Source organism: Argentina silus, assembly GCF_951799395.1.
Source record: "Argentina silus genome assembly, chromosome: 7".
Taxonomy (NCBI): domain Eukaryota; kingdom Metazoa; phylum Chordata; class Actinopteri; order Argentiniformes; family Argentinidae; genus Argentina; species Argentina silus.
This window is the reverse complement of record NC_139661.1, coordinates 15203541-15226630: the sequence shown is the minus strand read 5'-3', so window position 1 is coordinate 15226630 and position 23090 is coordinate 15203541. Positions and strand designations below refer to the sequence as shown.

The following is a 23090-nucleotide window of genomic DNA, read 5'->3' as shown; positions in this document are numbered from 1 at the left end:
ACTTTACTGAACTGTGTGTTTCTACTGGTGTGTCTCTACTGAACTATATTTGGTATCAGGTATAGAAAGAAAATCTGAAAGTTTGGAAAAGGTAGGATGGGAGAATTAAAGAAGGATGGAAGGAGGGATGGAGGGAGGGAGGGAGGGAGGGAGGGAGGGAGGGAGCAACAGAGAAGAGAGGAGTCAGGGATATCTCTCCATACAGTAAGCAGGAATGGAGAGCAGGATGTGTAGATTATCCTGCTGCGTCAAGGGAAACAGCTATAGATAGACGGGATTAGGAGCTCATCCAAGTTTACACAGTGTGTGTGTGTGTGTGTGTGTGTGCGTGTGTGTGTGTGTGTGTGTGTGTGCGCGTGTGCGTGTGTGTGCATCCTACAAGGTGCTGCGACTGTTTTGATGAGCTCTACATATATGAATATTTGATTGATGTACACACACTGCATACATGAGTGTGTTTGTACCTACAGGATACATAGTATCTGCTGCCATATGTTGTGGCTGCTATAACAATATCTCTCCCTTGTTTCTCCCTTATTTCTCCCTTTGAGGAGAAGAGCCAGGAATAAAGAATAAAGACTGTTTTCATCCCAGCCAGGAGACAAGATGTGAGATGCAACACACACACACACACACACACACACACACACACACACACACACACACACACACACACACACACACACACACACACACACACACACACACACACACACACACACACACACAGGTGAGGAGGGTGGGTCGGTAGATAATCTAGCCTTGGGCCACTACAGCCTTCCAGAATCAAAGTGTGTCCTTCTCCTCCCTGTCTGAACGAAATGTCAATCAAACTAATATCACCCTCTAGTCTACAGTGCTGATAGAGCCTGTCAGTCTCCAAGGCAACCGCCAGCTAACTGCTGCTCTCCACAGGACAGGGACAATCACCCACTCTCCTCCGCTCTTCTCTGTCCATCTCTTTCTATCTCTTCAGTTGTCTTCTTTTCTTTTGTTTTTTCTCCTCCCCTCTCTCCTGTCCTGTCCCATCCTCTCCTCTCCTCCTGTCCTGTCCTCTCCCATCCACCTCCCTCCTGTCCCCTCCCCTCTCCTCTCCTCTCATGTCCTCTCACCTCCTTCCCTCTCCCCAGTTCAAGCCTCCCAAAAGTAATGCCCCCCTCCCTCCCTCCCTCCCTCTCTCCCTCCCCTCCTCCCTCATGCGGTGCTTACCCCAGTTGGTCCACCAGGTCCCACAGGATGTTGGGCGTAGGCATCAGAGGTGAGCCGTCATACAGCACCACAGACGCCCCCACGGCCAGGGACGACACCAGCCAGTTCCACATCATCCAGCCCGTCTGAGAGACACAAGAGGAGGGCACAGTCGTCAGGAAACACCCAGGCACTGTCACCACACCATCATAGGCCGCCCTGTGATAGGAATGCAGTCTGGGCAGACTGGTGTGTGTGTGTGCGTGTGTGTGTGTGTGTGTGTGTGTGTGTGTGTGTGTGTGTGTGTGTGTGTGTGTGTGTGTGTGTGTTTGGTTAAAATTATAGAGGAGATGATGATAGGTGTGAATCAGGAGTCTCCTTCTATGCAGAGAGCATTTCCCAATGATTTCTGTGGTAGCTGTGTCATTATGTTGCTGTGGATGGCATCACATCAACATTTCACCCACTTGTAGCATCCGATTCTCCCAACTTTCATGCCTGTGATTGGAGTCCCTTTGGAGTGTTTGGAGAAATCTTTGGGCGAGACTAACACCCTTTCCTCAACTGCAGTTTGAGAAATGTGAAAGCTTTATCATTGATTATAAAGCATTACGTCTGGGCTCTGGGCTTTGTCTTTGGGTGTGTCGGCCCTGCTGAGTAGTACAAAGGGAGAACTCTCTGGAGACAGGCCAGGAGATACAGTAGATAGGCCTAGAGAGAGATAGATAGATAGATAGATAGATAGATAGATAGATAGATAGGCCTGGAGATAGATAGATAGATAGATAGATAGATAGATAGGCCTGGAGATAGATAGATAGATAGATAGATAGATAGATAGATAGATAGATAGGCCTGGAGATAGATAGATAGATAGATAGATAGGCCTAGAGATAGATAGATAGATAGATAGATAGATAGATAGATAGATAGATAGATAGATAGATAGATAGATAGATAGATAGGCCTAGAGATAGATAGATAGATAGATAGATAGATAGATAGATAGATAGATAGATAGATAGATAGATAGGCCTGGAGATAGATAGATAGGTCTGGAGACAGGTAGATAGGTCTGGAGATAGATAGATAGATAGACAGGTAGATAGGTCTGGAGACAGGTGGATAGGTCTGGAGACAGACGGCGTCCATCTTGAGATCGATCATGTGACCAACGTACCGTGGTGTAGTAGATGATGACATCACTGCTGGTCATGTTGCCATGGAGAACATGTTCCTTCAGGTGCTGGATGAGAGTCCCCTGTAGATGGAAAGAGAGAGGGAGGAATGTTAGCAGGGGCCAAGCTTGAATGAGAGAAACACAACAGTAATCAACCATGTCTCTAATAGTTCACCAGGGATTTACCCCCCCCCTCCCCACAGTATTTTGACTTTGGTCTCTCCCTAATGGGCAGCCTAAGTGACTAATGTGTGTGTGTGTGTGTGTATGTGCGCGTGTGTGTGTGTGTTAGCAGACCATCTCCTGGCGCTAGGTCCCTGAGAACACATCCTGCCACAGCAAGCAACACATCTCTAGTGCATGTTCAGCCTGTGTTCTACCTCCAGATGACATGAAGAGTGTGTCTCTGTGTGTCTGTACGTACGGAGGATTTAAAGGAAAAACGTCAATGATGTAACGACTCCTGTATTTCCAGTAAAGGGAGAATACTTCCTTATTGAACTAATGAGCTGAGTGATACAAACAGTGATACAAACAGTATCAGCTGCGTGTGTGTTGTGTGTGTGCGTGTGTGCGCCCTAGTGTGCTTATTCGTGTCTGTATGTGTGTCTTTGTGTGTCTGTGTGTGTGTATGAGAGTGTGTGTAAAGAGCCTGTGCGTATGCGTGTCTGTGTGTGTGTGTAAGAGCCTGTGCGTATGCGTGTCTGTGTGTGTGTGTGTGTGTGTGTGTGTGTGTGTGTAAGAGCCAGTCGGAGCCAAGTGTTAATTATAAGATGGAGGGAGTGGGCGAGGAGTCAAGCCAGGCGCCTCTGAAGCCCATTTACCAGAGAGATGCCATGCTTGTCCTTTCTAGCCGTGCCTTTTTGGTTTGACAGCGTCCCTAACAAAGCCTAACGAGGTGCCTTCGCGCCCGCGCTCCGCGTTAATTGCCAGTGCTGGCAGCACCAGAGTTGAACGCCGGTTTTCATAAACGAACGTGTAACTATCTAATTATCCACGAGAATGAGAGAGAGAGAGAGAGAGAGAAGAGAGAGAGAGAGCGAGAACAGAGAGAGAGAGAGAGAAGAGAGAGAGAGAGCGAGAACAGAGAGAGAGAGAACAGAGAGAGTGAAAGAAAGAGAGAGAGAACTAGAAAGACAAAGAAATGGGGGCGGGGTGGGGTTGTACAATAGAGAAAAGAATACAGAAAGAAAGAAAGAGAGAGAGAGAGAGAAATAGAGAGAGAGAATAGGTTGACAAGCCAAGAGCAGCACCAGCCAATACTTCCTTCCAATAACAGTTCATAAGCTCACAATAAAAATAACAAATAGCAATTCAACTAAAATGTGCCGCACTCTCGCCTTGAGAAATGACTGTTTATGGATGCCACAGTACGCCCAACAGCCAGCAGAGACTAACTCACACTGAGATAAAACCATCCACATCAATCTGCTGGGGCCCTGTTCCTCCACTGAGCACAGCCTGGCCCCCAGCCTATCTCACGGTGGGCTACAGCTCCGAGGTGACATACGACATGTACATCAGGACACAACGCTCCGATTTATGCACCTGTGTTCAATAAGGCTCGCTCGCTCTCTCGCTCGCTCTCTCTCTCTCTCTCTCTCTCTCTCTCTCTCTCTCTCTCTCTCTCTCTCTCTCTCTCTCTCTCTCTCTCTCTCTCTCTCTCTCTCTCTCTCTCTCTCTCTCTCTCTCTCTCTCTGACACACACGTACTTACAGGGAGTACACACACACGCACGTTTTACTGAAAGACTACTGCTGCCATCTGGTGGAGCTGAACGGAACAGTTCACATTACTGAATAAACAGGGTCGCTATGGGAATGGTTCAGAGAATGTTTAAAATTCAGAATGAGATAACGGTAAGGAGCGGCGTTCTATTGTTCTTGACTCAAACTGATGGTGTTGTTGATATTGTTGAGCGATATTGTTGATTTAAGACAGCTGCCATGAATTACATTATGTTTGTGTGTCTTAGTTCTGGATAACAATGCATGATCCGACATGACGTTGCCGGAGTGATGTTGAGGACAGCACTGTGTACAGATGAGGCCCAAGAGCCAAGGACAGGCGGTGTGTGTAGGTGTGTGTGGGTGTGTGCGTGTCTGTGCATGCATGCGTGCATATGTGCGTGTGCGAGTGTGTCTGTGCGTCTCTGTGTGTGTGAGTGAGTGTGTGTGTGTGTGGTGTGTGTGTGTGTGTCTCTGTGAGTGTGAGTGCGTGTGTGTGTGTTCATGCGTGCCTCTGTGAGTTTGTGGGTGCACCTCTGTGTGCATGCGTGCCTCTGTGTGTGTGAGTGTATGTGCCTCTGTGTGTGTGTGTGTGTGTGTGTGTGTGTGTGTGTGTGTGACAGCTGCTGCTCCTACCCCGGCAGAGTGCACCATACACTTGGGGGCGCCGGTGGTCCCGGAGGAGTACATGATGAACAGTGGGTGCGAGAAGGGCAGCTGCTCAAACTCCAGCTGGGGGTCCTGATCCCCCTCCTTCCCTGTCGCCAGGAAGTCCTCCAGAAACACACTGGGGAGGGAGGGGGGAAGAGGGTGGAGAGGGGAGAGAGAGAGAGGGAGGAGGGAGAGAGAGAGAGCATAAAAAAAGAGTGGATTCAACCAAAGTCAACGAAACAACGTACAAACATCACTCAACACAAGAACCACTCAGTAGATTAAAAACACAGCATGGGATTGAAATGGGAATAAGTACAATAGCTCTTTTTATTCAACACATGCATGGGGAGACACACACACACACACCTGTTGGGTATCTTGGAGAGGTCCGTCCCCTGTCTGCTCCGCACGTATGGGATCACCACCACCTTCTCCAGGTCAGGAAGCCCTGGAAAGGAAGGAACACACCATCAGTTCCTGCAGTGCACACACACACACAACCAGGCACACACACACGTGCACACACACGTATGCACACATACACCACGTCTGTTCCTTACCTTTGACTACACTGTGTAGTTTCTCCATGTGGTCATGCTGTTTGCCATTGTAGACCACAGCTGCTACTGAGAAGATGAGTTTGGGCTGGATCTGGGAGAACCTGTCCAGAACACCCTGAGAGAGAGGGAGATGCACCTCAGAATTAATACACACACACACACACACACACACACACACACACACACACACACACACACACACACACACACACACACACACACACACACACACACACACACACACACACACACACACACACACACACACACACACACACACACACACTCTCTTAGAGAGAGAAAGAGCACAAATACATACCTAGACACATACGCACAGCTGACCATTTTCTCTACAAAATTACATTTTATCTAACGGTATGCCAATTTGCTATCATTATGACTTCGGGTGCAGTTCTCGCATCTGGCCACAGGGTGGCAGTAGAAGACCACAGTGGTCGCCATGCATGCTAATGGCCGTTCAGGCCTGGACTGGTTACAATGTAGGTTGTCCTATTTCTAGAGCAGCATTAACGGCATTCTGCCTGAGGGGATTGGTCTCTCTCTCTCTCTCTCTCTCGGTCACTGGCCACTGCCTCTGCACTTCAAGAATCCCTACTCTCTACCACCCAGGCCCACAAAGAAATACCCTAGTTTACGACAGGCATGGCCTACATTCTCTCTCTCACAGCTGAGTCCCTGCCATAGAGATCAGGAAGTAACCTGGTCCCAGATCTGTATGTAGCCAACTCCTACCTCCATCAAAACCCCTGACCATTCCACGGACCCCTGACCCCTGAACCTGAACCCCCCTGTCAGTTAATTCTATTCATGTTGCATGTGACCCCTGAACCCCCCCCCTACCCCAGTCAGTTAGATAGTTCTACTCACGTTGACTCCTGACCCCTGAACCTGACCTCACCCCCCCCCTCCCCTTTGCAGTGTACTCACGTTGACTCCTGACCCCTGACCCTGACCTCACCCCCCCTCCCCTTTGCAGTGTACTCACGTTGACTCCAAAGTCTACAGAGGTGGAACTCCAGATGGCTCCTATACTGGCTGCTGCTAGCATGGCCTCCACAGCATGGATACCATTGGGCAGATAACCTGAGAGGGGGGGGTGGGGGGAGAGAGGGGGAGGGGAGGGGAGGGGGAGAGAGGGAAGGGGTAGGGAGAGAGGGGGGGTGGAGGGAGAGTGAGGGAGGAGGAGAGAGTTGTGATGGAGTGGGGGGGGGTAGGGAAGGGAAGGGGGGGTAGGGAAGGGAAGGGTGAGGAGGAAGGGGGAGAGTAGGACAGGGGATGGGAGAGAGAAGAGTAGGGAGGTTAACATTTCAGAGGACACTCAAATTAATTTCATTACTCAGAAGCACAACACAACTCAATCAATAGTATCTTCTGACGCATTTCCTGACTGTCAAGTATATGACTCACAAAGGCCACTAGATCATAGAGAGAGAGAGAGACAGAGAGCGAGAGAGAGAGAGAGAGAGGGAGACAGAGAAATAGAGATGTATGAAGGTACGGTGAGATAGGAAGAGGAAAGACGGAAAGGAGGAGAAGAGAGCAACAGGGGTTAAAACAAGGCAGCCAACATTGTGAAGTGTCATCCTCTGGCTGTGTGGGTTTTCATCATGAAACATGACCCTGATAGCCATGTCACTGACCTGGTTGTGTGAGCTCTAGCCAAAGCTTATGGAAACAACTTCACCAATGGAATAACCTGTGTGTGTGTGTGTGTGTGTGTGTGTGTGTGTGTGTGTGTGTGTGTGTGTGTGTGTGTGTGTGTGTGTGTGTGTGTGTGTGTGTGTGTGTGTGTGTATTTAGTAATCCCCAAGCCGTCATTGCGGACAGTGCGCCAACCTGGTGGCCTAGTGATCTGCTAATCTCATAACTGACTCAGACACACACACACACGCAGTGTGTAGGTACATGTGAATGGTGCAACAGATAAACTAAACACCTAATCTATACCTGTAGGTTTTTAAATCATTAGGCACGCACGCACATGCGCGCGCGCACACACACACACACACCTGATACTGTTTCTATGACTATCACCCGGCTCATTAGTTCAATAAGGAAGTACTCTCCCTTTACTGGAAATACAGGAGTTGTTAGGTTGTAAAGCTTGTTTGTGAAGTTAGCATTTGTGTCAAATATAACCATTCAAACCTTTCAACATATTGTGTTGACAATCGCTCCTAGCTATACCTGGCACATCTACTACTGTATATCTAACATCACCACTTGGTGTATCTGTTCTGTCAGGATTTCATTTCAAGAAAAGCCAGGAAGCAAAACTGGCTGGTATGGGCCTTTAAAGGTTGTAGACTGTTGGTCTGTGACAGTACATCTTCCATAATCATGTATCCTCATGTATGTTGTAGTATTGTGAAAATACACATTTATAAAAATAAAAAAAATACTGTTTGGGATATAATATGGATTATAATTGTGTAAATATCTAATAAACAGAGTAAGAGACTATAGGTCAGAGGATGTTGAGGTCATTGGTCCACCACCAGTTATTAGCTAGATAGCGAGAGTTTCTTTGAGGCATTTGATATTTTTAACCTATTTTCTGAGAGAAACATTCACTTAAAAACTATACTTGATATTTGATCTTTTTAACCCATTTTCTGAGAGAAACATTCACTTGAAAACTAAATCTCCTTTCATTATCATCTTGTCAATCATTGTGAGTGACAGTTGCGTCTCCAGTTCTAATATTGTGTACAATACATCTGGGACATTTCTCTTTAACTAAAAAACCCTAACGAGAAACGGCATACAGGGTTAGATAGAGCTACAGCAGACAGCAGCTGGAGGGTTAACCTCTGGAAGGCTATGAGGGAGGAGAGTATTTTGACTGTAGCCATAAACCCTGACAGGTCTCATCTGCTAAGTGCTCGTACATCTCCTCCTCACTGAGGAGCGAGCACACACTTCATCACAGATACGGGACAAGGCCACATAGTATGCAGCACAGACACACTGATAGAGGCCCAGTATCACACGCACACACACACCACACACCAATTATGGCTACCATACACACCCATAAGCACACGGACACTGACACGCAGGCTGACACGTAGGCTGACTGACACACACACACACACACACGTCACCAATGACGGCAAATATGGACTACCTTACACTGAACAGATACACCGACATGGAGATGGCTATCGTTATTACATTCTGCTTCATATTAGAAGACCTATCTTGAGAGCTGCAGTGAAGTCATCGTTTACAGTGAGCAGCACAGGAGGAGACATTCAAACTGTTCATTATAAACTGCTTGATAGGATCACACAATTATTTATTTATTTCTATCCACAGATAAGCTTTAGCCTACAGTTGCAATTCTGAAACTAGGGCAGACAAAAAGGACTGGTGTGCTATAAATAGCGCTGTACCCTTCTCAAGAACTGATAGACGTTAACGAGATGTGGAGTCAGATTAATCATCTATCGCTTCCTTCCTCCTCCACGCTGGTTTTGTGTGCTCCTCCACTCTCCTCCCTCCCTCTCTCCTCTCTGCTCTGCTCCCCTCCCCTCCCATCCCCTGCTCCTCCCCTCCCCTGCTCCTCCCCTCCCCTCCCCTGCGTACTCCGAGTGGGATTTATTCCCTCTCTACTTCAGCAGAGCAGGGCTCTATTACTTAGAAAGCTTCTCTGTACTCCGACTAACTCTGTTGTGGTCTGTGTCTCTGCAACTTGTCGAGCAACTCTCACTCTGACTCACACACACACACACTCACGCACACTCACGCACACACACACACACGCATGCACACACACACGCATGCACACACACACACACACACACGCATGCACACACACGCGCGCACACGCACACACACGCACACACACACACACACACACACACACACACACACACACGGCATGAAACAATAAATGAAGCTCCACTAGAGGGGTGTAGATGTAGGGGTAGAGGACAGGGTGTCAGGAGGAGGAGGAGGAGGAGAATGTGGTCATTACACTCCACTGACCTCCTGTAATGGATTCACACTGAACGTACAGGGAGCTTAAGTCATTCAGCTAATGGATAGAATGACCACTAAATCCATGTCTCTGTTTGAGACGCCAAGTCACGTCTCTTACACACAAACACACACACCAAGTCACCTCTCCCTCAATCTCTCACACACACACACACACACACACACACACACACACACACACACACACACACACACACCTCTGAGGATCTGGATTGAAGGATGGCACAAGGTGTTCAGAAAGGCATTCGGTGGCAGTAGAGCACCCAGTGTAATTGAAAACGATCAATTAATTTTAAAAGAGTGAGAAACGCTGGTGTCTTGTTCAGACTGAATAGCCCAGATATTGTAAGATACTCAATGGGAGTTCTTTTTTTTTATTGCATTAGGCTATCAAAGCGAGCCATCTTTGCTGAAGAGTGAAATGAGGGAAAGGTATGTCTACCGATGTTGTATATGAGAGTTGTGTTGACACTGCTGTGGGTTGGGCCGGATGAATAGGGTCATTCAGAGTTAGCTACAGTAGCCTCATAACAACACAGGCCTCTATACAGCCCTGAGCTCCGTGGCAACAGGGAGGTTCCACACACACAGAGGAGGAACTCTGCACCAATCACAGGGCAGGATTTAACAGGCTGGGGCACTCCTTGACCAATGGCAGAGGAGTAGGGATGGCAGGCTTAGTGCTGGGGCCCAGAGTGAGGGAGAGTGAGGGAGAGTGAGGGAGAGTGAGGGCGCTGTCAAAGATGGGTGAGGAGGGCACACAAACACACACACACACACAAATACTGACACAGACATACTCTCTCTCACACACATACTCACACACTAATTCACACACAAACACTCACACTAATACTGACACAGACACACTCTCTCACACACAGGAGGGCACACACACACACACACCTCTGAGGATCTATGAGGGCCACTGTGACATCAGCCGAGGCAGCAGTATATAAGCTGCTTTGCCCTGTCCCTGGTGCACAGTATCTCTAACAGGACAGGAACTGTCATCGTTATGAGACACACACCCTCTCTCTTCCCGTCTGACCTTTGACACCGTGTGTACCAGGGACTTCCTGGTGACTGTCACCATGACAACGGCGACTCACCCACGACCCTGTCTCCCGTTTGGATGCCCATCTTCCTCATGGCGGCGGCGAACAGCGCCACGTCACGCCTCAGCTCCCCGAACGTCACCTTGGTGATCTCATCATTCGCCTCCGCTGAGAGAGAGAGACAGATGGAGAGTGAGAGAGAGAGAGAGAGAGAGAGAGAGAGAGAGAGAGAGAGATAGAGAAAAAGATAGAGAGAGAAACACAGACAAACAGAGTTAGTAGGCATAAGGAGAAGCTTTCTAAATAATAGCCCTGGCCATGCTGACATAACCACAGCAGCACCCAGCCTTTTGACTGATGGAGGAGCTCTCATAATTAACTTACAGGGCGGGGGTGGGGGGGGAACAATAACAAGAGGCTATCCATTAAGACATGAAAAAAAGCCAGCCAATAGCAGCCCGAGTCCCTTCCTGCTTTTAATCCAATCACCTCTCTGCTTCTGCCCACGCTGTATCGATCCCCATTCACCCCCTCAGCCAGAGACGTGGCCAATTAGAGGGTCTTATCGCCGGAAAATAAAAACACAGCGCTGACTAGATCTCTGGAAGGTGACCTTTGAGAATTATCATCAAGTTTGAAGTGATGGGTGGAGATACTCATTAAAACAATGGCAGGACAGTGGGAAGGACATTGCAAGGCTGTGAAGGCAGGCTTTCTCTCTAGGTTTCCACCTATGACTCATCCAAGCCTCCACCCATTCCAAGAGAATGTTCACGAGATTGGGAATGTTCGTTCCGATATTGTGTCTGAGCTATCCATGGAACACTGAGTCTTGTCCTCAGACAGACAGACAGACACAGACGGAGTAATAAGAAAATAAGAAAAACTTTTTAAACATTGTGAGCATCCATGAGCAATGTCAACCTCAACTCAAACCAAAGATTAGGTGGGATTATTATACAGTAATGTTTGCAGGAGATATGAATGTAAACAAAGAGTACAAAAGACTAGGTTTGACAGCTCTCTGCTCCAGTAATTCTCCTCACATACTGTGTGTGTGTGTGTGTGTGTGACATTACCATAAGTACCAGATGTTCTTTATCACACGACACACCCCTCTACTTCACACGACACAAACGAAAACAAACATGTCTGTGATCACACTGGATAAACACCGCTATCTGAAATTAGATTTCATTGGTCTAGTCCCTGAAACCTTGAGAGTCGCACATACACTCCCAAACGTCCTGGAACAGCCTCGGTCTCATACTCACTGGCAGCGTAGAGAGCCACCTTGTCCTGGTCCTTGTGTTTGAGGAGGTTCTCAGCGTAGTTCAGCCGGCTTCCTCTGAACCACTCTGGAACATCAGATATCCTCTTGGACACGTCCACCACCTGGGCAGGAGGAGAGGGGACCATGGGGATTAAAACATCAATCAGTTAAAGGGGATGAACACTAGAACGACAGCATATAGTATATACAGTATATATATATATATATATATATATATATATATATATATATACGAATAGCGCTTTTCTCAGTATTGATGCCGGATTCAATCCAGCTGAAAGGTAACAGCTACACTCCCTTCCTGTATAGTCATTATAGCTTTATAACATGTTCATATTCATTTATTTTAAAAAAAATAATATTGTAGCAGATCGCCTCTATGAAACGAATTAGCCCACGGTTTAAGAACCACAATCCATCTTGTAGGCCCTACTATAGCCCTCAGATGGGCCCTGCTTGAGGCTAATTGAGGTGTGAGAGTGTGCATGCCAAGGGAAGGTAATCCCTTATGTGACCAAATGTAATGTGTACAGAGCCAGCCTGTAAAGGAAAGGTAGACACACCTCTTCATACATCCTGGAGCTGACCAGGCCCGAGAAGCGCCAGACCTCGGCCCAGAACTCAGGGTAGCACTCCACGGACCACTGGTACAGGTCGTTGTAGTTGGCTGGAGGAGGCAGGGAGATCAGAGGAACATCACAATATTAATGACACACAGTGGACAGAGGAGAACTAGCACCTAGCAGATGACTTTGTTGCATATTGGCTACCTACTGTACACTATTGGTTGAGTTACTGTACATTTCATTTGGAGTGACACAAAACCCAATGCGTTCATTGATTTTTCATTTAATGTATTAAATCAAGATAAATGGCTCTGGTGAGTCATTTGAGATCAGTCTTTGTATATTTCAGCACATACAGTATATCAGCTCTTAAAATGAGTGCAAGTTACACACACACAGCATCTTTTCTACTCTCACTGATATGTCCTATTATTTCAGTGCATTTTCTAAATCCCTACGGCAAAGTGACATAGAAAGAGTCCCTGGCAACTCTGCAGCCGTCTAGGGGCACTGACTGAGCCCTCCTGGGAGGCAACAGGGGGACAGCATGCATAACGCCACAAGACAGAGGGAGGCCCACGGTTGTTAAACCCAAGGCGGACATGATTCCAAAAATCCTCCAGAAGCTGTCAAGCAGTATAAGGAGCAGTCAGAGTCTCTGTCTCTCTCTCTCGGATCACTCACCCAGATTAAGCCCGAAGTCTCGGTTCACCTGCGTCCTGAATCTGTCCATCTGCGTATTCTTCTTCGAGTCTGGGTACCATAATACCTTGGACTCCATGATCGTTTCGCTTATCCTATCAGTGTCTTTAGACATGGTTGTCGCCTTTGTGAAAACGAGTCTGTGTCGTCCTTTACAAATGAAGCTACTGTCTGTAGCGAGGTTTGATCGCTAGCTTAGCTCCCTTTAGCTTAGGCGGATACCGGTGTGTGACAGCTAACTGGCCAGACTGTCAAACATGCCTTGGAAGCCGTACGGATAAAACTCCAGATCCCTCCCACCGCGACGTGACGCTCAACCAGGCTCAACTCACACATGCCTCTTCGGCGTCTCCCTCCGCTTCGATGTGTGACGCAATGTTGAGAAATACAGTGCCATTTGTGTCACCTATCAATTATTTCAGGGGAAAACCTACTACCACCAATGCACCCCGCAATAAATGCCCTTGGTTCTAAGCTCATTGCATGCAAATTGTTGAAAAAGCTCCAGTGCTTTGATGTTGTGCCTGTATGTATTTTAAATTCATTCATTCATTGATGCATTCAACAGAGAGCTTCTTTATTTGCATAGTGTGTGTGTGTGTGTGTGTGTGTGTGTGTGTGTGTGTGTGTGTGTGTGTGTGGCCTACTGATATAAAAACCCACAGGTATAGCTTAGGTGCAAAGGTGGAACTTCGTTACCTGCATTTTCTCTGTTCCACCATTCATTCACAGGTACCTACCCACTACCTGCATTTTACAGGTAACTAACTAACTGGCAGGTATATTGCAGGCGACAATTCACCGCACCTTCATTTCCACTTCTATCCCATTGGGTTTATCACCTGTAAAATGCAGGTAAATTGCAAAAAGACTATGAAGAAACAATGTAGCATAATTAGGGTCTACGAACTCCTGAAACCTTTTCCCCTGTCAAATGTATCGCGGAATGATATGGCGTGGGGGCACGCCACCAGTCAGTCTGGAATTTCATTGGCCGATCACAAACTGGCTCCACATCAGCCGAGAGTTGCATGTATGAGAAGGGCGTGTCTCTCTGGACTGACGGCGCTGGCGACCAATTCAAATACATTTATGATCACTGACAGCTCTCCAATGAGGCACTTTGCCAATGAAAGTCGCAGAACTACAGAACATTTTAGGGGTGTGCCCAATCAAACGTCTGCAACATGTTTGACACATCTTCTCCCATGTCACTTTTACCGTGTGCATATACACTCACCGAACATTTTATTAGGAACACCTGTGCACCTTCTCATGGTGGAGGTGGTGTAATGGTGTGGGGAATGTTTTCTTGGCACACTTTGGGCCCGTTAATACCAATCAATCATCGCTTGAATGCCACAGCCTATTTGAGTAGTGTTGCTGACCATGTGCATCCCTTCATGGCCACAATTTACCCATCTTCTAATGGCTACTTCCAGCATGATAATGCATCATGTCACAAAGCAAAAGTCGTCTCAAGCTGGTTTCATGAACATGACAATGAGTTCAGTGTTCTTCAGTGGCCTTCCCAGTTACCGGATCTGAACCCAATAGAACACCGTTGGAATGTGGTAGAACTGGAGATTCACAGCTTGACAGTGCACCTGAAAAATCGGCAGGAATTGCGTGATGCAATCATGTCATCATGGACCAGAATCTCAAAGGAATGTTTCCAACATCTTGTGGAATCAATGCCACGAAGAATTGAGGCTGTTTTGAGAGCAAAGGGAGGCCCTACCCAGTAATAGTATAGTGTTCCTAATAAAGTGTTCGGTGAGTGTATATTCAAAAGATAATACGATTTTTCGTTTTAAGTGCCACACAGGCCAACTATATTTTCACTGCAGACAATGTACATTTACACTTCAAAATCAGTTATACATATATTACATTATATTACATTACTTGGGCATATAGAACTGTGTATGGGAATCACTGACTGAGGGGACTATGTATAAAGTGTTGTAATTTCTAAATGGTGAAACCAATTTGAACGGAAAAAAACACTGAATTAAAACTGAATCTCTACTTTGACCTCATCATAATAAAACAAATTATGCCTTTAGCCAATACCTGTAGAGGGCACTATATGTCATAGATAGGATAATAATATGTAATTGTGCAATTTTTGGCAGGGCCCGTAATGGAAAAAAAAAAAGTTCCCTGGCTTCATCCCTCTCAGTTGTAATCTTTTGAATAGATTATGAGGTTTCGAAATAGCACGAGATCAATCATTTCAAAAGCCAACTAGCTGTCCCCCTTCCAACAGAGAGCTGGCGTTGATCCTGAATGCCAAAATCAAAGTCTGGTGTAGCTAATGAAGAATTGGAGCAATGATGCAAGAGGAAAGAGAGAGAGGAAAAGATAAGTGTTATGAAAGATAGGCCTTTGTAAGAGAGGTGGTCCTAAGGCTACATCAGTGCATGCGTCGATCCTGAGTGCTGCATGCCAAAGATTATTGAGTGCTTCAATCAAACTCGGAACCCGAGTTTGATTGAATAGCATGTAGGCTATTCTAGTGCACCAGAATTGCTTAGGTGAGGCCTATGCTGACTAGCTGATGGACCAACACTTTATAATGTATCTCAATCACCATCTGAGTTTCTGGAGAATAAGAAAAGAACAGGAAGTGTCTCAAAACCACTATTTTAACATCATACCATAGAGCGTACAAACCTCTCTCTTATAATACTGCAGTGGCCTAAGTGAGCCCAAGAGAAATTATATGACTCCACATACACTCACCGAACACTTTATTAGGAACACCTGTACACCTTCTCATGGTGGAGGTGGTGTAATGGTGTGGGGAATGTTTTCTTGGCACACTTTGGGCCCGTTAATACCAATCAATCATCGCTTGAATGCCACAGCCTATTTGAGTATTGTTGTTGACCATGTGCATCCTTTCATGGCCACAATTTACCCATCTTCTAATAGCTACTTCCAGCATGATAATGCACCATGTCACAAAGCAAAAGTCGTCTCAAACTGGTTTCATGAACATGACAATGAGTTCAGTGTTCTTCAGTGGCCTTCCCAGTCACCGGATCTGAATCCAATAGAACACCTTTGGGATGTGGTAGAACGGGAGATTCACAGCTTGAAAGTGCACCTGAAAAATCTGCAGGAATTGCGTGATGCAATCATGTCATCATGGACCAGAATCTCAAAGGAATGTTTCAAACATCTTGTGGAATCAGCAAAGGGAGGCCCTACCCAGTATTAGTATAGTGTTCCTAATAAAGTGTTTGGTGAGTGTATATATCTGTGTGTGTGTGTGTGTGTGTGTGTGTGTGTATATATATATATAAAAAATATGTAAATATCTATATCTTTGATTGCTGCTTTTATGATGGTTATAAATATATTTGTTTTGCTTTTAAAATTTTTAAAAAAAATAATCGATTGTATCTTTTTATTACATTTTGCACTTTGAGATTGTATAATGAAAAGCTCTTTATACATGTAAGACATTATTCCATATAGAGTCTGACAATATGTGAAAATAGTAAATAAAGCGAGACAAAACAATATTTGCCTCATGTGGGAATGGCTTTTAATTCACTGATGTGTAAGTAAGTCAGACCTAATTCTTTCCTGTAGAGGGGGGAGTGACTTATGTGACTAACGAGGTTTGAAGGAGCCAGCTCCATCTGTCCAGCACATTTCGTTAGTAGTAACTAAGACAGCTAGAGCAGCAGTTGGTTGGGAAATACCTCTGTACTTGGCTGTGTGGAACGCAGGAGGCTGGTGAAGGTAGAAATCGGATTTCTGCCTCCACCAGCCTCCCCTGGTGGAATATGTGAAAGACTGGCCTTCCACTGTGCCAACATGTCTGGTTTGGTTGGGCTGGCTGATTTATGAGGTCAGAGGGAGAGGAGAGCCAAGACAAACTTATGAAAGGGCTCCTCCTGTGACAGTAATCCAGGGTCACTGCTATTGGTCCATACTTGTCAATGGGCCATGCCAATGCAGATAGAAATGTAATGAATAGAGCTGGCATGATTCCTTGCTCTCTATATCAGAGAGGCGTCTCTGTTCTAGAGAGAATATTTCTATCTGAACATTCCACTCAGGGGATGTAGAAAGTGGAGGACGGGGTCATTGTGATGCGTGGAACGGAATAAGGAATGGGATCAAAAAACACATGTTTAAAACCATTCCTCATTTCATTCCATGTATTAAATGTGCCTGTCCTCCAATTTCTGCCTCCACCAGCCTCCCTTACACAGCTTTGTGCCCTGCTGAACGCAGCCCTCAGATACTCACTGACGGAGGGAGGCGTGTCAGTGCTGTTACGTCAATTTTACATGACTTGAACAACACTCGGCCAACTTTGAGCAATGATGTGATGTGCAATATGTCTCTGTACTCTGGGCTGGGTGATTTATGAAATACTTAGAAAGCAATCACACCACTGAGTAGAGTCCAAATCTGTCAGTAGACTTGAGCATGTATTAGGCAATAATCTAGTAAGAAGCGGATCACTCTGAGGCCTTGACTGTTGAATAGTCTATGCATTAGGTCAACATGCAACAAGTGCAGACAAGAGATCATGTGGTGGTATAGTTTATTTATTCAAATCTGGACCTCAGTTTCACTGTAAAATGACTCCCTTGAGGATACTCATTTTCCCACAACACTTTTCAATGTGACACGTTGACAGCAGGCAGTAGGGTAATACCGTCCCCACATCACAAAAACACAGAAAGTATACAGATAGAAAAGAAGCTCAGAGCACAAAATGGGGAAAATGCACAGAACTACAGTGTATCTCCTACTCAAGTTTCACAAAATAAGTGCTTGAAACAGAACCACACTAATAAAAACATATTCATAATTGGCAATTTGGCACAGTGATAGCACATATCTGAAGTTACATGGATAGAACCATAGAATTAAAATCCGCAATAGAATTAATAGATTTTTGTTCTTGAAGGATTCTACAGAATGAGTTCTAATTCTATGGATGGAACAGGGAATAGAAAGGAACTTGGAATTCTGTATTTCTCACAGTTGCTACAGTACACTCAGTGCAGGTTCATAGGGTCTACTCATTCAGGTTGCATTTACAGTGTCAATACGACCAAGGTGATGGATCTGACTACATCTACTGGAGTGCCATTGCCGTACAGAGACAGTACAAATAGAGATAATAATTCAATAGTGAGTTAGGACATCATAAACTTCACTTCGGCATACTGTTCACATAATTAATAATTTCCCTCAAAATGTAAATGAACGTATGTGCTGACAAATGGAGCATTTCCATGATGTGTTTTTACAGTATATATGCCAACTAAGTAGTCTCTATAGTAGATATAATATAATAAACTAAGCATATATTCAGGATCAGTGCATATCATCTTTGTAACAACTCCACAGACTAAGTCCTAGTCCTTATTGTAATATACTGGCTTTTCAAACAAATAAAACAACATTCAAATGCCCACAATCTGCAAACAATGACAGGTGACCCATACCAATAAGAGAATCCTAAAACGAAGGATTTATTTGTATCCTTCAACTTTCAAAGACAAGATCCGTGTTTAGCAACTGTAACCTTCCACGCTAAAGTAACACTGATGCCAGATAGCCTGCAGTACGGTACTCATGTCAAACTCAATCTGCTTTGGCAACTAAGTAACTTTGGGAATAAATATCAAGTGACGGAAAAACCACAAAAACAGGGATGGAGTGCAATAGCATACCACTCAATTTCAAAACAGCAAATCAAACAAATACAAAACATACAAAAGGCCCTCAGAAAACAGAAGTGGAGGTGGACATTTATGAAAAGCAGGAGTGCTCAAAAATATGAAAATTCATCAAGTGAGCAGTACATGTTGGCAGAGTGTGGTCCCTTATTTAGACTGTCACACGCTGTACAGGAGTGGTAAATATTTTTGAATGACATTGGCTTCATACAACCTGTATACCCTTATGAGAACTGCTGTATGACAGTATTTCCACTGTACTCACCCCTCACTGTGGATATAGAGCTTGGCATAAAGGAAGCACCAACCATCCATCTACAGATGGTCGAACATGATTCAAACCCAACATGATGTTGAAAGTATCTTCAGGAGGGGTTTATTTACATCATTTCCTTGATATTTCTTTTTATTCTTTTCTCCCTGAGATTTTCGTGCCTGTCCATGTTTCTTCAGTCTGCTCACTGCTCTCAGTGCGTTTCCAATTAGTTCACATGCTTACAATGCACATGCATTCATGAAGCACGCGCGCGCATATACACATACACACACGCATACACACACGCATACACACGTCCACTTCGTTCAAAAAAGAGGTCCTGATATCCGCTAGAAATTACCTATTGCTACAATGGAATGGTGACATTGACTATACACCTCAGCGCTCTACTCTAGGACGGAAAATTCAATAAATTAATCTGCCATTAATCATCTAATATCTAGCTAACTGGGACATAAATACTTACAAATACTTGCTTCCCCCCCCAGCATCCCATCAAACCCCCCCCCCCCCCATCCCATTTTCTATTTTAACACAATTTCCAAAAAGAGAGAAAAGGAGTTGTTGTTACAGGATAATATAACAGGAATTTCGTTTTTAAAAAACCCCCAATAAGCTCATACGCATAACACAAGGCTTCCTTCTGCCCAGACCCTTATGCACCCCAAAAAACCCACCCCTCCACCCCCCATATCCAAGAGGTGTTTGTGGCTGAGGTGGGGGGTGGGTGGAGGACAGGACACAGCTCTACTGCTCCCCAGTATGCTCCAGGCTGTCGATGACCCTGCTCAGCCTGATGTTGAGCAGCCTGATCTGGGTGTCCAGGTGGTCGATCTTCTCCTCCAGGGAGGCAGAACCACCACCTTTACGCCAGTACGCCCCCACAGGCCCTGTCATGAAGTACACCGCCATCACAAAGCACAGGGGCAGCACGGCGCGCTCTGGGTCCCCCTCAAACTTCTGCAGGATGTACAGGCAGGACAGAGCGAAGAGCGTGACCCGTGCCAGCCAGAAGAAACGTCCAAAGACAGCGTGCAGCAGGTAAAAGAATCCCCCCAGAAACAGGGAGAGGAACCAGTAAGCCACCAGCACAGCTGCGACAAGGAGGAGGGCGCGGGCTGGGGAGTTGGACAGGGATGTCGGACTGAAGTAGTGGCTCAAGTTGGAGGCTGGGGGGGAGGGAGAGAGAGAGAGAGAGAGAGAGAGGGGGGGGGGGGGAGAGAGAGACAGTCAGTCCATGAGAGAGTAGGCACCTGCACATGGATAACAACACAGTTATAGACAAAGCACATAAAAGTACAGACTAAAAGACATTGAACCTGTTCATTAAAAGAGTGCGCCTTTTTCCTAACGACTTACAGTCGATGCCCAGAACGTCCAACAGATCGGACCATATCTTCCAGATAGTATCCAGGAAGGCGTCGACGCCATGGACGAAACGCTCCGTCGTCTTGGAGAAGAACTGAGAGGGAACGAGAAAGGAGAGAGTCGAGGTTTAGAGCGAGTTGACACTGATGAGATGTTACCTCAAACACAATGGACCTTGCCATAGGCCTATAACCTTGTGCTACACTACTTTATTTGGCTGGCTTTCTTGAGCAACCCCCTAGATTCAGGAAGTGGGCAGTGTGGTGAATAAAGGCATGGATAACCAATGCCTTATAATCCATGCATAGTTCTTAGGTTGTTTACATAATAGTAGATTGAATCAATAGCTAAAGTCATTATGGCTAGATTTGGACATCAGGCCAAGTGCATAAGGTTAAGCAAGCCATATGGACAGGCAATCCTGCTGGGCTCAGTATCATGACAGTGGCTCTAAAAGCCTTTTTCACAAAATTGATAGTGAACATGATCATGCATTTTAATGCATAGTATTGTCTCACAATGTATGGACCAGTTATGCAGGAAAGCAAGCTCATTCATAAAATGGCAACCAACCCGCCGACGAGTGAATCTTATCTGGGCCCCCGGGCTCGCTTGCTTGGCTTGCAAATACTCTTCCTGCAACTACCACCATTTTTCCGGACACTTCAAGAACACAACGCTAGCTTATGTGAACAGAAATTAGCTATTACTAACCTTGTAAAGACCCCTGATGTTGTCCTCTCCAAAAATATTGCTCAACGTTTGGTAGAAACCGTTCGCCGCCCTCCTGAAACTATTCTGGTTGCTTGAATCTTTCCGGCTTCTTGCCGCTTCTGCACAAAGCAGAGATGCGAAGAGCAGCGACAGTAGGACAAGCAGTTTGAATCCCTTCATATTCCGGACGGACAACAGCACCGTAGGCGAGAATTGTACAAATAAAACGGTTCCGTTTTAGCTACACAGGTAAAAAATAATTAGCTGCCCGTTATAACACCTCCGTGGGGATGATGACGGTGGTGGATGATGATGATGACGATGCTCTGCTGCTACTGACCCCCGGAAGGAAGAAACCCCGTCGGTGAATTGAGCAACGCGATTGATGCCAGCGACAACGGGCAACGTCAAATAGGAAGTGGATGATGCATAAACATCTTTTTTTTCCTTCTTATTCTTGCACGTTTTCTTACATACATGTGTTGTTATAAATACATTTTGTATTTAAGTGTCATTTTACCCACGTTTTTGAAACACTACACTTTTGTGTTATTTGCCCTATTATAAAGATGAGGGGTGTGCAATACAAGGCGGAGAGACGATTGTTATCAAACAGCGCCCTCATGTGGCTATACTAGTCATCACCATGGACATACCCTTTTAGTATGGATTGCTTCAGTACGTTCATGTTTATGTTAGTTAATGTTTATGTAAGTAGACAGTGAACAGTTTGTGTTTTCTGATTTTCATGTTCCTAGACGTGTTTGTGCTATAAATGTCAATTTGTTTCCCATGTTTATCATGGTTGCTTAACACATTACTAATATGTCCCTTGATATTGGCCTTAGTTTCTCCCTCTTACCCTTTTCTATCCTACATTGAAAATATATACACTCACCGAACACTTTATTAGGAACACTATACTAATACTGGGTAGGGCCTCCCTTTGCTCTCAAAACAGCCTCAATTCTTCGTGGCATTCCAGAAGATGTTGAGATTCTGGTCCATGATGACATGATTGCATCACGCAATTCCTGCAGATTTTTCAGATGCACTTTCAAGCTGTGAATCTTCATAGAACACACCAAATGTGTTCTATGGATTCAGATCCGGTGACTGGGAAGGCCACTGAAGAACACTGAACTCATTGTCATGTTCATGAAACCAGTTTGAGACGACTTTTGCTTTGTGACATGGTGATTGCAATTAAAGGCTCAAAGTGTGTCAAGAAACCATTCCCCACACCATTACACCACCTCCACCATGAGAAGGTGTACAGGTGTTCCTAATAAAGTGTTCGGTGAGTGTATATATTACTACAATTACAAGACTCAGTTGTTATGACCGGATATGTTCAGCCACTGTCCCATTTGTGTCCCCAACTTGACATTTCTTCAACTGCATACCAAGGCCCCGTTACATTTCGGTCACTAGATTCTTCCTACAGTGTCTCACCACTTTGATGTGCAGGGCACACAGAATATATCAAAAGAATGCAGAAATAGAAACAATCAATGTAGACACTGTATCGCTATAGCCATTGTCATATAGTTTAAGCTCTTGTCTATCCGATTCCTTTATATCTGCAAACACTGAAAAGGTAGCGAGGAGCGAGGGGGCGTGGGGCCGGAATGGAACCAGCCACAACTCATACGCCTTTTCCTGTAAATCCTATTCCATGGAATTCTCATTTGGAATTCTGTACACGACGGACCTTGACCATCTTGCTAGCCAGTAAGCCAGTACAAACTCATGTTTAAACTATCTTTAGCTGCTCATTAATTAACGGTTGATGGTAAATAATAATCTAGGATTGCAAAATAAGATCTTCGCGATCAAGAGGTCCGCGTCAGGTAATTTAGCGGGGGTAGTGTTATTTCTAGCTAGCTTGCTTGCTTGCTAACGTTAGCTAGCTGACTGCATGCTACCAAAACATGATAACACGTTCAATATTCTGAGTGAATGCGTAGCTATGAATGTTTATAAATGCTTAGATTTATAAACATTTATAATGCCGATAAATGCTTATAAATAATGCTACAATAGGCCTACTATG

At 45.4% G+C, this 23090-nt stretch overlaps 3 protein-coding genes across 5 annotated transcripts in view; 1 reads left to right on the top strand and 2 right to left on the bottom strand.

The window, feature by feature from the left end:
• Window positions 1-13184, bottom strand: part of aacs (acetoacetyl-CoA synthetase) — a 23627-nt gene extending 10443 nt beyond the window's left edge. Inside the window, exons 1-10 of the mRNA XM_083673664.1 lie at window positions 12938-13184; window positions 12251-12354; window positions 11668-11788; window positions 10448-10561; window positions 6316-6413; window positions 5310-5424; window positions 5116-5197; window positions 4732-4882; window positions 2369-2449; window positions 1210-1334 (exon numbers count right to left, since the gene is read on the bottom strand). Of these exons, the coding sequence (XP_083529790.1) occupies window positions 1210-1334; window positions 2369-2449; window positions 4732-4882; window positions 5116-5197; window positions 5310-5424; window positions 6316-6413; window positions 10448-10561; window positions 11668-11788; window positions 12251-12354; window positions 12938-13070 (1124 nt within the window). The 5' untranslated portion in view covers window positions 13071-13184. The remainder of the gene's footprint in view (window positions 1-1209; window positions 1335-2368; window positions 2450-4731; window positions 4883-5115; window positions 5198-5309; window positions 5425-6315; window positions 6414-10447; window positions 10562-11667; window positions 11789-12250; window positions 12355-12937) is intronic.
• A 6306-nt stretch (window positions 13185-19490) lies between these two features.
• On the bottom strand, window positions 19491-21320 carry bri3bp (bri3 binding protein). The gene is made up of 3 exons (XM_083673786.1): window positions 21035-21320; window positions 20312-20414; window positions 19491-20121 (listed from the first exon to the last, which is right to left on the bottom strand). The coding sequence occupies exons 1-3, from the start codon at window positions 21212-21214 to the stop codon at window positions 19700-19702; spliced, it is 705 nt and encodes a 234-aa protein (XP_083529912.1). The 5' UTR covers window positions 21215-21320; the 3' UTR covers window positions 19491-19699.
• A 1400-nt stretch (window positions 21321-22720) lies between these two features.
• lifra (LIF receptor subunit alpha a) overlaps window positions 22721-23090 on the top strand; it is a 58157-nt gene continuing 57787 nt past the window's right edge. For 2 of the 3 annotated variants that reach the window (XR_014554291.1, XM_083673043.1), the window contains exon 1: window positions 22755-22887. The gene's annotated coding sequence lies outside the window, so the exon portion shown is untranslated. Of the gene's footprint in view, window positions 22888-23090 lie in introns of all 3 variants that reach the window. The other variant, XM_083673044.1, reaches the window with a different exon arrangement.

Coding starts and splice junctions, on each gene's coding strand:
- bri3bp (XM_083673786.1), bottom strand. CDS start 21,214: ATGAAGGGATTCAAACTGCTTGTCCTACTGTCGCTGCTCTTCGCATCT. Junction 20,415..21,034: donor ACATCAGGGGTCTTTACAAG/GTTAGTAATAGC, acceptor GTTCCCTCTCAG/TTCTTCTCCAAGACGACGGA. Junction 20,122..20,311: donor GGACGTTCTGGGCATCGACT/GTAAGTCGTTAG, acceptor CCTCCCCCCCAG/CCTCCAACTTGAGCCACTAC.